At 33.0% G+C, this 16,550-nt stretch overlaps 3 protein-coding genes across 3 annotated transcripts; 2 read left to right on the forward strand and 1 right to left on the reverse strand.

Annotated features, from left to right (window-relative positions):
* The first annotated feature begins 279 nt into the window (after positions 1 to 279).
* On the forward strand, positions 280 to 6,291 carry LOC115446003 (transcription initiation factor TFIID subunit 5). Its single transcript, XM_030172539.2, has 12 exons — positions 280 to 666; positions 784 to 969; positions 1,613 to 1,815; positions 1,967 to 2,166; positions 2,303 to 2,504; positions 2,877 to 3,066; positions 3,183 to 3,258; positions 3,459 to 3,596; positions 4,095 to 4,288; positions 4,645 to 4,758; positions 4,945 to 5,125; positions 6,002 to 6,291. Exons 1-12 carry the CDS (start codon positions 604 to 606, stop codon positions 6,208 to 6,210), a joined length of 1,956 nt encoding a protein of 651 aa, XP_030028399.1. The 5' UTR covers positions 280 to 603; the 3' UTR covers positions 6,211 to 6,291.
* On the reverse strand, positions 6,245 to 8,909 carry LOC115446004 (integrator complex subunit 10). Its single transcript, XM_030172540.2, has one exon. It carries the CDS (start codon positions 8,344 to 8,346, stop codon positions 6,607 to 6,609), a length of 1,740 nt encoding a protein of 579 aa, XP_030028400.1. The 5' UTR covers positions 8,347 to 8,909; the 3' UTR covers positions 6,245 to 6,606.
* A 1,620-nt stretch (positions 8,910 to 10,529) lies between these two features.
* LOC115445995 (F-box/SPRY domain-containing protein 1) lies at positions 10,530 to 16,234 on the forward strand. The gene is made up of 5 exons (XM_030172528.2): positions 10,530 to 10,689; positions 10,821 to 11,165; positions 11,854 to 12,127; positions 13,002 to 13,092; positions 14,395 to 16,234. Exons 1-5 carry the CDS (start codon positions 10,550 to 10,552, stop codon positions 14,487 to 14,489), a joined length of 945 nt encoding a protein of 314 aa, XP_030028388.1. The 5' UTR covers positions 10,530 to 10,549; the 3' UTR covers positions 14,490 to 16,234.
* The last annotated feature ends 316 nt before the right edge of the window (positions 16,235 to 16,550 follow it).

Raw genomic sequence — 16,550 nt, forward strand, 5'->3', positions numbered from 1 at the left:
CAGATTTAGCAGTATAGCCTATAAATGGAACAGGGTGTAGTATCGAGGAAAGAAAAATCAGTAGGAATTTTAAAATGTCAATAGCAACGTTCAATGTTGAATACTGTTGTACATGTCGCTTCTATTTTACATACAAAACAAGGTTTTAGTGAACATAGCGACTGCATTTTATTGCAGCTAACTAAAGAAATTTCTTTACACTGACGTCTATTAAGAATTTGGCAGGATTTGTCACTTTCTTGCCTAAGCGGGGCAGGATTTCAGATTTAAGGTTGGTCACACTGCCACCAACGTCAAAAATGTCATTGAATTGCCAATAAGCGTTTTCGACAGCCAAACAAAATAAATTGGATTGGATTGGTGATTTTTAATTTGCATTTCGAATTTTTGATGAATAAAATAAAAAATATTATTCCCATTTGATACTAAAACTGCTACACACAGAATATTGTTAATTTATTACGAGATTAGCTCTTGGCGCCTACACCACATTTGCATTGTATCAAAGAATATTATTACTAGTAAAAACTACTAATGTAAGAAACACATTACTTCACAAAGCTATATTTGTAAGAAATAAAAAAAAAAAGAAGTCGGCTAAACATGACTGAGAAGTCTACACCCCTCCTGGCTGTTTTACAGCTGCTTCGAAAGTATAATTTGAAGGTAAGAATATTTACATGTAAGTAACTTATCACAAATATAATACAAAACTAGGCTTTAAATGCATTCATAACACAACTTTCTGTTGTACGCAAATTTTATGTGATGTTAATTCCACAGGGTACTGAGGAAATATTGAGGAAAGAAGCAAGTCTAGGAGATGTGGAATATGAAGGTTTAGATCTACCTGAAGTTGAAATAGCAAGCATACTCACTGCTCACCATACTGAGAGTGACCCTTACAGTTATGAATTTGCATATGATAACTTGAAAAAATTTGTTGAGAATTCATTGGATGTATACAAGGTATGTATTTGATGTATTACTAAATATATGTGTGGGTTGGCATCAAGTAGAAGTCTAATTGTAAATATAAGCAAAATCCTTTTTTCTATTGCATGAAAAATTGTTTTACACTAATACAATGTTAAAATAGGTCAAAGGCAAGGTAGAAGGGTACCTAATGTAAATACACCTACATTTAGGGAATATTTTATTCTTGATTAAATATTTAACTTTATCATATTATAATAATGGATATAATGATGGAATTATAATTATGGAAAAATGTAGTGGTGCTTAAATACCAGAAAGGAATTTTCACTTTCAAACAAGAAATATTTTTAAAAATGAATCTATCTTACTAATTTCATAAATGTGTAAGTTTGTAAAAATGTTTTCATGTTAGAAGTAAATGCAGAATCAACTAAACAGATTTGCAAAAAATTTGGCACACCGGAAGCCAAAATCCTGTATTAACACATTTTTTTTCACAGCTTGCATAAGAAATAATAGATGCTTCTAATCATTTTGTTAAATAGAAGGTCCTAGTCTTGTACAGTGCTTTAGAGCTTTTATTGCTGAAAAGACTTTTCATGCAGGCAAAGCCACATGCAACACCTGGTACTATAAGAAAATTGAAGCCATAATATATTATTTTTTCTTTCAGTATGAATTATCAATGCTCCTTTATCCAATATTTGTCCACATGTATTTAGTGTTAATTTTGTATGACCACACGGAACATGCTGCTAATTTTTTGGAAAAGTTTGGCCCTGAGCAGGAAGATTACTATCAAGAGGATCTAAAGAGACTTTCCTTTGTCACCAGTAAGGAACAAATAAAAGGCAATGAATTGGCTGAAATATACAGGTAATTAATTGTTTCACATTATTTTTAAAACTATGTTTAGAGTTCTGTACTTGTACAAATTTGGTATAAATTATAATGTTAGCCCTGCAGTCAGTGCCACAATCAATAAATAAACACAGATAATAATTAATTGATAATATATATTTTTCAGTTCCAATAAATTTGTGGTGCAACTGTCTAGAGATGCATCTTCACAGCTTAAGCGTTATTTACACGAGCAAAAGAGTTCCACAGTGATCATAAATATTATTAATAACCATATTCAAATTGAGGTTCATGATGGTCCAGGTAGGACACAAAGTCAGGTCCGGGCCACAGCTGGTGGTATCCTCGGTGAAGCAACTAGAAACGGTATAGTAAATTCTTTATAATTCACTCTAAAATCTGATTGACTTCAATGGAAATAATCATAAATTTGAAATAAATTTTCATAAAAGTTTGGTTTTAAAAATAAGAATATTTTAAAATAAATATATATTTCTCACAGAAAACCGCACAAAAGTTTATTATGGCCTACTGAAAGAACCTGATATTCAAGTACTGCCTGCACCAGTAGAAGACGAAGAGGAGGTCGAAGAAACACCTGACAAACCTAAAAAGAAAAAAGCAAAAAAAGATAATATCTTTATGAAAAAGCCTAAATCTGACCCTAACGCTCCTCCGAATGATAGAATTCCTTTACCTGAATTGTATGTATTTTACATCTTTATGTTGTGTACATAATATGATACTAATATTATATTTGTGACCTGTTTATTTAAAAACTATAGGTACCTGTGTAGAGTAACTTGTAAGATAAGTGGGATTTGTTTATATTTCAAGAATAATATCTATTAAAATTGGAGACCATGTTTATATGTAGTAGTAGCATCTTGTATTCATGGTGTTAACCACATAATGATTTAAAAAAAGGGTGCTCAATATCTTTTGGTTATTTTTAACTAAGATTTAGAAACAATTTTAATAGAATTGTGTGCTTATTGGTAAAACAAAGTCATATGCGCTAAAACATTTTGTTAAATAATTTAAAGTATGAATAATATATTATATTTTTCCTTTAGAAAAGAGGCTGATAAATTTGAAAAAGGGAAAGCTCTAAGAGAAGCTTCAAAGCGTGTGCCACTAGGACCCGAAAGCCTGCCATCTATTTGTTTTTACACATTGCTAAATAGTAGCAATAATGCAATATGTACTGATATTTGTGATGACTCCACTTTATTGGCAGTTGGTCTCGGTAACTCTACTATAAAGGTAATAATTAACAAAATCTTAATAATCTCATTACACACAGAATCTTTTCCCTAATTTTTTTCTTATCGATTTATTGTATTGAAAGAATAAACTAAATATTGACTATTGACTTGCAGGTTTGGACTTTGACAACAGTAAAATTACGTGGAATGAAATCTGTGGATAAATTGCAAGACATTGACAGAGAAGCAGGTAGTTTGTGTTCATATTTATATAATAATGTAAAGTTTTATATTCAGTTCGACCCTTTCATTTCACACTTACTGTATCTTTGGGGATCTATCTATATCATTCTCTAATATTATTAGGTTTAAATGTGCCCATAATACGTTAAAAATGAGTATTTTATAAAAGTTACAAGGTTTTTTATTGAATTATTTATTAATTTTTAGGTGATGTCCTTGTCAGAATGATGGAAGAAAAAGACCGAGATACTTGCCGTACTCTTTTTGGTCATTCTGGTCCTGTGTACAAGGTCGCATTTGATCCGTTCAAAACGTTGCTTTTGTCATGCTCCGAAGATGCCACAGGTATGAAAAATAAATATGTTTTTTTTGAAAATTCGAGACAGTACTGAAGATCGTGACGGAAACACTCTTGAAAACGAAGACAAGACGTATTGCTCATGATAAAAGATGAAAAGTTTGCAGCAAAGTATACTCACTTGTTCTATAGTATTTCATAGATATATATTTTAAAATAATTGCAATAATCTGCTTACATTTGGTAACAGCGCGTCCTTGGCATAGCTCTAACGGGTATGAAATGTAGGCCGGTAGACCCAAAGTTACTTTAGGATCAGATCTTTAGATAGGACTAAAGTTAAAATCATAAGTTATACTTTATCACGGATTTTAAAGAAATTTGGTATGGAGAAAGGTCGAGACTTTGAAAAGGACATAGGATACTTTCTGTTCCGAATAACTAAAGCAGGACTTTTAACGCGTAAAAACTTTTGTTTGGATCTGCGAGCAAAAGCTTGTTTTAGATAAAGATAGATGATGATAAAATAGAATTTTCTATTTCAGTAAGGCTATGGTCTCTGCAGTGCTGGACGTGCCTGGTGGTGTACCGCGGGCACGTATGGCCGGTGTGGGACGTGCGCTGGTCCCCGCACGGGCACTACTTCGCGTCCGCGGGACACGACCGGACAGCTCGATTGTGGGCTACAGACCACCACCAACCACTCAGAATCTTTGCTGGACACCTCTCGGATGTTGACGTAAGTAATTAAGTATATACTTCTAGTTAAAGATGAATGTATGGCGAATGGATGATAGTGGTCTTAATATATTTTGTAAAATTAATTAAATAATTATTATTTGGGTATTTCTGCTCATTCATCATTCATCAGTCCGGTGTCCGGAATTTGTGCCCGAAATGAGGATAAACTCACCCCCTATCATCATGAGATGGAACACACATGGCCAAAAATGGGCCTCTCCCTTCGGGTACAATGGCATGATGTGTGTGTACACATGCGTGTGTGTGTGTGTGTGTGTGTATATGTACATGAGCGCGCGCGTGTGTGTGTTAATTAAATAGTAATATAATAATTAACACGATTTACTTTTACAGTGCGTACAATTTCATCCAAATTCTAATTATATCGCAACAGGATCCAGTGATAGAACAATAAGAGTATGGGATTGTTTGACGGGAAGTCAACTACGCATAATGACGGGACACAAGGTACGGGCACTTTAAACTACACTATTAGAATTACATCATTTTCATATCTTTAATGCGTTGAATACCGCGCTAAAACAATTAAATTATTTACCGGTGCGATTCACACGTCATGTGCTTCTCACACTCGCACGGCTTTCATGTATCTATGAATAAGATAAAACTTTTAAAACATGTATTAAATTTCAGTCCGCAATTTTTACTCTCGCATTTTCCGTCTGCGGAAGATGGCTTGCGTCAGGCGGAAGCGGTGGTGAAGTAATGGTGTGGGATATCTCTAATGGGATGCCGGCCACCCTTCTTCCCCCGTCGCATACGGCACCAATTCATGCTCTGGCATTTAGTCGGGACGGCACAATTTTAGCTTCTGGTAAGAGCATATACTTTAAAGCTATTCTACGAATTATTAGTAGATATTTTAATTAATACAGGATAATATTTATTCAAGAGGTTTAATTTATGTTGCCACAGGCCACAATGTAAATTCATTGACCCATTTAAGTGTCTAAAAACGTAATGAAAGTTGTTAAAATTGTTTAAAAAAACGTATATAAAATTGACCAAAATATTATTTTATTCTTATAAAGTTAGTATACAGTACACGTGACTTTGGTTAGTTTCTTTAATTTTAGTAAATTTTTTGAAATCTATCGGTAGACATTTCAAATGCTCGGCCGCCGGTCCGCTCGGCCGACGGTCCGCTCGTTGAATATAGCCGCTCTAATCTATTCCCCCAAATAAATGATAATCAAATGAGTGCTACTTATTGACTATTTAGTACAATTACTGTAAATAAAATTTATTTGAAACATGCACTAACTCTATATTGTACTCAAGTAATATTAATTACAAAAATTGTACCGCCCCCAAAAACCATGTTAAAGATTTTTTTTTTGCTTTTTAGTGTTTACTAATAAAGAGACCCCAACAGAACCCAATAAAAACATTTATTAACATTGTTTTGACTTGAACATCAAACCACTAAACCAATTATGATGTAACTAAATCTTTAATTTCTACAAGCAAAGATAAATATTTATTTGGCAATATTGCCAAATAAAACATTTTTGTACTAAATTATTATATTATAGGGGTGTATTTATAAGTCATAACTGTAAATATATTGCAGGTACAATAACAAAGTAATTGTATTTGTATTTATAAGTCATTTAATAACTTGCTACTTATAGCTACGCGAAATCTGTGCGAGGTTTTGGTTTTGTTCATATATTCCAATTCATTTCAGGTTCTTTGGACTACAATATAAAATTATGGGACTTCACCGCTATAACTGAAGAAGCTACTCTTGAAGAAGCCGGTATAGTAAATAGTACACAAAAAGAAGATAAATTTTTGTTGCGATCGTTTCCTACAAAAAATTCACCCATAAAAGGATTGCACTTTACAAGGCGTAATTTATTACTTGCCGTGGGGACATATGAAGGAAATCCATAAAAATACTTTTTAAGTAACTGAAATAAAACAAATGTTAAGCATTACTGAATAATTTTATAGAATAAATGTTTTAGAAATAATTGTAGTTTCTTTTTAATACATCTGTAGTGCTCTGTATAAATTCAGAGTCCAAAACCGATGCTCCGGCGCTCCTTGATTTGGGTAGGCAATCCTCGCATCTAAATTGTGTTGTCAATTTTGTCCATGTTCAAAATCAATAAGTGCAATCTTTGCCTAACAAATATATTTTCTGTAGAAACTGCAAATTTTTTATTACTAGTTCAGACGTCTTGTGAGACCTGAGGTTATAAATTGAAAGTATTTAAGCATCACAGACTTAATATGTCCTGTTGCAATCTCTTTCTATTAAAATAAAAAGTTTTTGTCTATAGCAAATTACAATATTTGAAGAAAATATGAACGCTCTGAAGTTATGAACTGGATAATTAGATTTAAAATAGAGTCATTACTCCGTGCTACTTGTGCTCTCATAGCTTGTTTGAAATCTTCTCTAACTCCCTTGTCAGCCCCCCTAGTGCCAATTCTTCTCTGACCTAAATGTTGCTGTGAATTTGGTAGTATATCTAATACAATTTTATTTCCTTGTTCATTCCAAATAAAGCTTATTTCTTCTAATATATCAATATGAATAATGTAAGTAGAAAATAAGTGATAATGGAAGACTCCCTTTTGTCTTATTACATCCAGTATATGTATAAATATTGGTTCTTCTTGAGGCCAACCAAGCTGCATTAGTACTAACATGTGTCCATAATTTAAATCAGAATTGTTTCCTGAATTGAGCAAGATTCTTATTAGTAGTGTGCAAAAATAATGCATTATAGCAACTTTTGTCAATGGTAAAAAATGAAGGTGTCTGTGTTTGCCACCAACAATTAATTCCGTGTCTAGTATCCCCTCTATATTTGGTAGCTGAGATATTGCTAATAAAATACTTTCAACACATGCAGTAAATTTCTTCTGTAAATAATTTATAGACACCCTTACTATATTAGTTGCAAGGGTGTTAATATTGGATAATGGCATGGCATCTTCATTCCTGCCTCTGTATAAAGATAATTCTTCTGAAAAACCTTCAGTCCATGGTTTTGCCACCAGCTGGTTTGCTAGTTTTATAAATTCTCGTGATATGACATCATTATTATGAAGCAATTCCCAACAGTTTGCTGCAGCTTGAAATTGGTGTGATGATATCCCTGTTACTTCTATATCTCCTTTCCTTCTTTTGGATGGTGGCATATCAGGATCTGTTAAAGCCTCAATTAAAATGTGATTTCCCTTGAGTGATCTTTGTTCATAAAGTGATCGCAAGAAAAAGGTTGTACCACAATACAGAAGCTGTCGGCAATCTTCACTATTTCTTAATGTTAATAGTCTTTGAAAATAAGCTTCTTTGTTTAGACTGTTACTGTAATTAACAAGGTATGGATCCCAACCCAGCTGTCTTCCCAATAAGTCAAGAACACCATATAATCTTTGCCATGGGTCTGTTATATCATGTTCACTTTCATCATATACATAAGAATTGTAAAAATCAATAGCTTTAACTAATAACCGTTGAAGTAATCTGGGGGACTCTAAAGAGCTCAACAGTGGCAATGTTTCTACCACTAACAAACGTGCATATCTATTGTCGTAAAAAAACTTTTCAGCATTTATTAATGTTTTAACGAGACTGTCTACACCCAACTGAGGAAATTTTTTTAGTAACAGAACTAAGGAACGGCAATGTTCCATAGTGTCATCACTATTTTCAACACTTGTCTTAAGTATGTTTAATTGAGTGTGGGGATGAATATGATCAAACATTTGACTTAAAAAGCTGCCTTCTGATGATCTCAAGGCATTTGCAATTGCACATATCTCTGGTAATAATGTTTGTATATTTTGACGAGACTGTATTAATGAACTGAAGCATTCAGCAGCTTCTTGAATATTACCTGATTGTTTTTCCATCATATAGGCTTCGAATTGAATTTTAAAATTTGTTGGGAATAATGTTTTTGCAGTTAGCATCCAAGCTTTTGCAGAATATATGTTATGCCTCTGAGCATCTTTAGCCTTCATTATTATGTAGTCTTCATCTGATAATGTATGATCTACTCCCGGCATCATTCTAGACAATATGGTACTTGTTTAACTCTATATACTAAATGATGGCTGTACTTCTTGTTCAGAAATTCTAAAATAGTAATAGAAATTTCTGCTTAGATATTTTGAAGCACAGTTACAATTTCAGAAATACTAGGATGTGAAAAAAATCGTTATAATTATTATGTTCCACTTTTCAGCTTTACAATTTTTTACTATATCAGCTTCAGCCAGGTCATAACCTCTAAGTACCTACGTCTTTAGACGTTTTCCTGCCTTCCCTGTAAGATATATTTTTATGTTTTCATAATTATTTATCCCAGGTGGGTACGTCTAAGTCTCATTCCACTGATGTTCTTGCATATTCCTGTTCGAATCTCATTTAATTGGAAGTACAAAAGTTTATGGTGTACAGTAAACAGTTTCCGTATGTACTTTATTGCTTTTTCGTGCACAATAATCGAAAACCCCAACGAAACGGCCCGATTATCGAAATCTCGAAATTATTAATTCAAAGAGAATTATAATATTAATTTATCAGAGTTCTTTTTTTTTATTTTGATTTCCCCTTTATTATTGGGAAGGCAAAGGGTTCTAGCCCATACAGCCTCGTCATTAATAGTGCTTAGATCAAAGAGAATTATACTATATATGCTATAGAGCAGGATGTTATGGATATGAAATTTCGGATATGGATATGAATATAAGAATAAAATTATATCGGTTTCGGATACGGTTACGGATATGTAATTATTTCGGATTATCCGTTAGTTTCGGTTACGGATATTAGATTAAAGTAAAATAAAAATATTGAGTAATGCAGTAGGGTGACGATTACTAACTATCGTTCGTCGTCATTGTCGATTATTAGTTATCGATTAACTAATTAGGGGACATGGGTGTTCGGAAAACCTCTGTGTTTTAATTTGAGATGTAGTTTCAGTGAAGTAGTGCCACCTCCTCTCCGTGAAAAGTTTTTATCATACCGTTTACATTTTGCAAAATTACCTTCAACTTGATCTAAAAATGTCCAAATTAAAGTACATACTTTGGATGCATTTTGTCCTTATAAATCAATTTTGTACGTAACACACGACTATTCCTTCACTTTATTAACTAAGTAAGTACCTACTCCTAAATAAATAAAATACTATTTATGAATGAGGTTATGTATGACTAAAAATTACAAACAAACTACATAATATGTATATTATACAAGATGGCGTGTGAGCGGTGAAACAAAAACCTGTCGAAACATGTTATCCGTAACTTATCCAAAACTTTTTTAACGAATACGGTTACGGTTATGGACATATTTTTATTTCGGATATCCGATAGTTTCGGTTACGGTTACGGAGCTCCATAACATAGGGATGTTATAGAGCACTCTATAGCAGGGGCTATAGAGTAAATATTTTTCTTTAATTCGTCCACAGGATAGGCTATGGTCTTTCGACCTAGTCCAAGGAGAGTCCTAGGGCCGTTGCCCCTAACGACCATCCCCCTCCCCCGCCCTTCCCTAACAACGCCCTTGTTGGTCGCCACAGATTTATTAAAAAGAAAAAATATTATTTTTTGCTATGATTAGGTATTAGAAGATTTGAATACGTCGTATATTTCCGTACAATGTCGAAATAACGATTATACATCGTATCAAAGCTGAAAAGGTCTTATGAATACAATTTAAGATAGGTACTGCATCGATACTTTCAAGGAATATAAATATATTCGATATCTTTTTGACATTTCCGACATCCCTGCAAAGAATATGAATACTTGGGAAGGAGATCTAAACTAAACACATAAATAAAAAAAATATATGTTGAAATCAAAACTTGAGTGTAGTGTAATCCAGAACTTATAAAATATTAAATAAAGTCGTTTACATATTTCTAAACTCTATTTTAAAATATACATCTACATACTTATTAGCGCTTTTAATAATAACTAACTGAATTTGAACATAGAATGCTCGCCAACGCTAACAATGCTTGGATTAAGATTCCGAATTCAAAACCAGATTTTTTCAAGCTCGGGCGTTATAAGAAAATGCCTAGCAGCCTAATTTGATGCCTGGGCTTATCAAGTGAAAAGTGAAAACTCTAGTTTCTGGTGAAAACTGTGAAGTATCAACTGTCAAAATACGTAAGACTAGGCAGTATGGTCGTAAGACTATAGCCTGTCCTCTAAGGACGAATTATATAAAAAAAAAAAGTATCAACTGTCAATGTCACACTGGGTACCTATTGACTATACTGTGCATGTTTCGATCCATGTAATATTTTACAATTATCTTGCTTATATTCCTAAGAATCTTTCCAAAATCTTAATGATATTGTTTGTCAGAGATGGGAATGAAATGTCAAGGTTAGAATTAGAATAGATCTTCTATACAGTAATTAATAATTTTAACAATAGATAATAGAAATTGTTGTGTTTACTTTTACAATGTGCTATCACGAAGCTGAAATACTAACATTTGATTTATTTGTTCACAGTAAGCACATGAACATGAATGAATTCGATGTTTATTATGACGATTACGCATTTGCTGAAGTATTGTCTGAGCATGTCTTAGAGAATATATTTTCTTACCTCAGTTTAAAAGACCTGCTTAATTGTGCTTTAGTATGTAAAAGTTGGTATAGAATCCTCAGCGATGAAAACAATGATCTATGGAGATTACAATGTGTGAAAAGATTGGCAGAAGAAGTAATGAAGGCTGATTTACTTTCAACACTTACTACATTTAGGTCCAAATTAAGAGCATATTATCATGCATGGAATCCACATGATTGTTCTAGAAACATATATATAAAGCCAAATGGATTTACTTTACACAGGTAAAGAAATACATTTAGACTTAAATATAATATGATATAGGTACACACTAGAAAGCTTGACTATACTATTCCATTAACACAAGAAGTATTTAATGGTTTTGTTGCCTTCACTGGACATGGAGGACTGAGGTGCCGTGTTGGTCATCTGAAAAGTCAAAGTTACAATATCTACCTACATTTTACAACTATATATTTTTTTTAACTCTTAACAGTCCACACTACACAAAATGAGTTTGGTTTCACAGAAATTTATATAAAAAAATCATATAAATTAACTTAATGACTTATAATGACATATCACTTACAATCTGTGAGGAAATATGCCCATTTTTGTGACTGATAGAATACCATATTTTTTTACCCATCCTCTGCAATGTGCAAACTGCATGTTGGCTTATCTTGTTAAAATTTTTGTACAAACTTAATGGCAGTTTTTTATAATGATTTAAGCACTAAAAGATATTATGATTAAATTGTTATGCTTTGTATGAAGTTTGTTTAGTAGGATTTGATTTTAATTTCATTCAATGTCTTCATAATCGAATACTACTATAAAAAAAATGGAGGTAGAAAAATGTTCTATGATGTGTATGATATAATACCAAGGAAATGTATGTTTAGTGTATTAAGCTTTTGTTTCTGTCAAGTTAATGTATGTAAATATAGTTTACAATGTATTATTTCACAGAAACCCTGTGGCACAGAGCACTGATGCATGTAGGGGAAAAATTGGATTTTATCAAGGTCGACATGCATGGGAGGTAATATGGGAAGGCCCTCTTGGTACAGTGGCAGTAGTTGGAATCTCAACCAAAGATGCACCCTTGCAATGCCAGGGCTATGTTGGTTTACTAGGATCTGATGAGCAAAGTTGGGGATGGAACCTAGTTGATAATCAGTTATTACATAATGGTGACACTCAAGGACACTATCCACTTCTAAATAACTGCCCAAAATACCAAGTAAGATATTAAATTATTGTCTATATTCTAAAATCAACTATGGCAACAATTATGTTTTAAAACCCTCTCTGGTTTGACACAGTGTCTCCCACTTCACAAAATATAATATGTCCAGGTTTACAGGTTAGTTTGCATGTTAACCTAGAATGCTTAACAAGATCTTGACATTGTAAAAACATATTGTGCTTAATGGAAGTGATGTAGTGTGCAAAAGTAACGGCGAGAGAGCCAAAATGGCTCTCTAAAGAGGAACTTCATTGTGAAGATAGTAGTCCAACTTACAATCATTGAGTAACATAAACTTTTGGCTCCGATTAAGGACTGAAAGAATGTCAATACTGAACTAAACTTTTTCTGCAATAAGCTTGTAAGAAAGCATTAATTCTGCCAATCGTATTTTATTAATATTAGAAATAAGAGTGATAAAAATGTAAATTAATAAAAAAATCATAATAACACCTAGGTTATTTATTATCCCAGTAATTTTGTTCTAGAGATTTTTTTTTCATCTGAGTTTTGAAGTAGCTGGCGCTGGCGTCGTAGATGATGCTATGGATGTATATGGATGTATATGGATTTGGGAACTTGTAGTATTAGGCTTTAAATGTTTAAAGCCTTTTCCTACAAAAGTCCTCAACTCCCAGGTGAAGCCGCATGCAACAACTAGTAATTCAGAATATTATTTACATGTTTCAAATATTCATAGTTTCGAAAGCTAAACAATCTGTATGTGTCGGATCCCTACTTTGGTTTACATCAGGTTAAATATATACTTTTTTAATCCCCTTTTAGCCAAAATCCTTTTATGAATATGCCAAAAATTATATGAAAGATTAGTAGATTAGTGATGAATTTTCTTCTGGTTAAATTTCAGGTGGGTGAACGCATAAGAGTTATCCTAGACTGTGAAGATAACACTTTATCGTTTGAAAGAAATTATGAATTTTTGGGGGTTGCATTTAGAGGTACGTAGTGGTTTGCTTTCGGACGTTTGAATTTACATTGTCATATTTGTTAGCAAAATTTAGTTACATAAATGGCAATGGATTAATTTATATTTTGGTAATCAAATTGAAATTACTTAGACATTTGGTACAAACTGTACAAGTTGTACTGTTTCAATCAGCAGTGTGCATGGACTGTTGTGCTCCGATTTTAAGGACACTGTATCCAGCGTAATTATTGGAATTATGAGCCCTAACATCATATCTCAGGGTGATAAGCACACCATTGAGTGCCATGCAGTACTTTAGTTCTTTTTGGTATCGCTACTATTTATGGGTGGTTATATCCCTTGCCATGGTGAGCGGCATGTCTGTTATTCAACTGCAATCAAAGAATATCAACAAATGGTATGAGATGGCAATATTGGGTATAAGGGAATTTCTTTACACTTGTTAACATCGCTGAAATTCCTGACACCGATACTAATCTTATAAAAGGATTAGAAATAAAATAATTATGCTACTCGATAGCCTCGTTCTCACATATGTAAGCGAAATAAGGCAATCTTACTTCTTACTTTTATTTTACCTTTCTCTAACTCGTTTGAGCTTTTTTGCTCGGGCCGCCCTGATACCTTCAGGGAAGAGGTGATTCAGTCTCCCTGCTGTTCCCCGTGTACGAAAAACGCGTCCCCTAACAATCTGTTCAATATTATAAACGCATAGATTGCTGTTTTAAAATTTGGCGCAAGCATACACAATATTACCTCATGGGCTTCTTGTTATCCCAGGATTTACTCCCAGTGGAAATAATTAAAACTTTTCACATAGATGGCGCTGGCGCCGTACCGATGGCACAATGGTTCGCTACAATGATTAGGAATTTATGTAGCGGGAAATTTTCATCATGCGGGCGAAGCCGCGAGCAATACCTGATATTAAATAAGACACTTAGAAGCTTTTCATAAGTTTGCGCGACGCTCGTAAAGTTCATAATTTTGTTTCGTTAGCATCATTTCTATTGTCTTTCGATGGTAACACAAGGTGGTAATAGACTGCGGTGTGTGAAAATAAATAAAATATATTTTACTTTAAAATTAAAATGGTGTAAATATAGGTATATTGATACTCTCCCTAACGATAGACAGATCAGCATAAATGTGCGTATCTACGGAAATACCTATTTAACGGATAAAATAGATTTTAGGTAATACAGCATTAGTAACTAAAGGTTTTATCTTTGGTTTGGTCAAACACATATACTTTTCCTTTTATGATTTATGCACATTACCTAGATCCATTCAGATTTTTTATTATTTCCAGGACTTCCAAACAAGAGACTGTTCCCAACAGTATCAGCCGTGTATGGCAATACAGAAGTTTCAATGGTGTATTTGGGGCCACCAGTGGATGGCTGATAGTGAATAACATTTTCTTTTAGTATTTATTTCTAGTCAGAACAACACGATGTGATAAATATTACTAATATTCATTAGTAGCTACCACTATAATAACTAACAGCCGTATTCACTCACAATATCCCCTATGATTTTCATAATTGGAATTTCGTAATTTTGTTTAAGTATCTGACAGCCAGGTGAAGATAAGTTTCCTCACAATGTTACTAATCACAACGCCCAATTGTATTCTATGCGTAATTAGGTGGCCCAGAGGTCGCTTCTAATACCGAATGAGATGTAAAACACAGTATCGAGCTATAATTATTATAAAATTAAATAACATTTGTGAATACGGGAGTAAGTTTTCAAACAAACCGGTATAAAATACAATCAAGAACATAGCTGAGGTATGCTAGCAATTGCTAGCATACCTTTCCATTGTTATTACTAACAACAAAATATGTTAGGCCAAATAGGCCAGTGTTATGTTAAACGCATCACACACGGCAGCTATAATGTATAGATTTATATTATACAACGATATATTTAGACACATCTTTCCATTGAAATCGTCTGAACACCACACACGACAGCTATAATGTATGTTGTTATACTTTCGTATCTTAAGACACAGATCGACTAAAAATATACATTTATATCTAGTTCTAAGTTGATTGTGCGCCAATCGAGAAAGATACTAAAATGAAGATAAATAAACCTACATTACATAACCTGCTATGTGTGTGAAACGTAAAGATAAGTTAAAGCTATACATTCCGGGATGTAATATACATTATAGTTACCACGTGCGATGCGCTTTAGACTTGTTAATTTAATTCTTTTGCAAACCTATTTGAATCCCAGAGTACGACATGTTCGAATTTCAAACAAGATCTGAAATTGTTGGCGATAGACGATGTATGCATGCATTTCACACAATATCAATATCAGAATGTAAACAGCATTGCTCACACTACCCACTTGAAATAACATATTCAAATTATGTATAATTATTACTTAGCTACATTTTGTGCGTATTCTTTTTGTTGCAACCTGCAGGGGATAATAATCTTTAAGGGGTAATCTTTAAGGTTAATCAAATAACGTGAGACGCTTAATGACAATTTAATAAGTTTATTTCCCTTAACAGGCACATAATTTTATGTTCATCGGAATAAAAATTGTCGAATGAAATAGAGATCATATTTTATTACGTTATTTGTATAAGAGTAATAAAATTCGGAACATTTTTAAGCTATAATGCTAAAACCATAATCGAACGCCAAAACATAAAACAATTTAAACCAGTGTGTGATAGACCACAGTGTGTTATCACACTCGTTTAGATTGTTTTATGTATTGGCCTGTATGTATTATTTAAGTCTGTGCCTAAATTAAATTTAAATAATTGACGTGCGAAAAATTTATCCTGAAAGATCCGATTTATATTTTGCGGCCAATAAATGTATATCGATCCACCGGCATAATTGTGTGTAATGGTGAGGCATATTCATCTCTAGTTTGTCGATGCTTTATCTGGACTCAACTCTATTTACCACGAGATGTAGGAGTAACGACGGTGTCGGTATAAAAAAAAATCTAATTTAAATATTAAGAATCTCATGTAAGCTCGATTTATCATGCGTTTCATTTATACAAATTCGTACAATTTTCAAGCTTTGCTTTTACGTGTCAATGAAATAAAGTACTTAACATCCAAGAACACCCCCCATGTTTTTAATAAATAAAAACGATACATTCAATTCGTGTTTTTGTTTTACGAAACCGAAATCTTTATCATGACGAACCGCTATATGACCTAGTCACCCGATTAATCTATTAGAGGTCAAGAACAATGCACGTGCCATTAATATATTTTTTATAAAACGCTCACACTGTCACTTAACAGAAAAAAATAGGCATGTCTAAATACAATTTTCCGAAATAGATGGATTAAAATAAGAATATCAAATGCATTCAATAATTAATGTCTTTTCTTTTTCAATATATAAAATGATTTTAGAACAGGATTGCGAAAAGATAATGATTTTATGTTTTCCATAAAATGACTCCTCTCGC

The sequence above is a fragment of the Manduca sexta genome, chromosome 23 (assembly GCF_014839805.1).
Source record: "Manduca sexta isolate Smith_Timp_Sample1 chromosome 23, JHU_Msex_v1.0, whole genome shotgun sequence".
Classification (NCBI taxonomy): Eukaryota; Metazoa; Arthropoda; class Insecta; order Lepidoptera; family Sphingidae; genus Manduca; species Manduca sexta.

What these genes read in the sequence shown, in the direction of transcription:
- LOC115446003 (XM_030172539.2), top strand. Translation starts at nt 604, where the DNA reads ATGACTGAGAAGTCTACACCCCTCCTGGCTGTTTTACAGCTGCTTCGA. An exon ending in AGACATTGACAGAGAAGCAG is followed by an intron (nt 3,259 to 3,458) that starts GTAGTTTGTGTT and finishes ATTAATTTTTAG; the next exon opens with GTGATGTCCTTGTCAGAATG. An exon ending in GACACCTCTCGGATGTTGAC is followed by an intron (nt 4,289 to 4,644) that starts GTAAGTAATTAA and finishes TTACTTTTACAG; the next exon opens with TGCGTACAATTTCATCCAAA.
- LOC115446004 (XM_030172540.2), bottom strand. Translation starts at nt 8,346, where the DNA reads ATGATGCCGGGAGTAGATCATACATTATCAGATGAAGACTACATAATA.
- LOC115445995 (XM_030172528.2), top strand. Translation starts at nt 10,550, where the DNA reads ATGTCACACTGGGTACCTATTGACTATACTGTGCATGTTTCGATCCAT. An exon ending in ATAACTGCCCAAAATACCAA is followed by an intron (nt 12,128 to 13,001) that starts GTAAGATATTAA and finishes GTTAAATTTCAG; the next exon opens with GTGGGTGAACGCATAAGAGT. An exon ending in TTTGGGGGTTGCATTTAGAG is followed by an intron (nt 13,093 to 14,394) that starts GTACGTAGTGGT and finishes TATTATTTCCAG; the next exon opens with GACTTCCAAACAAGAGACTG.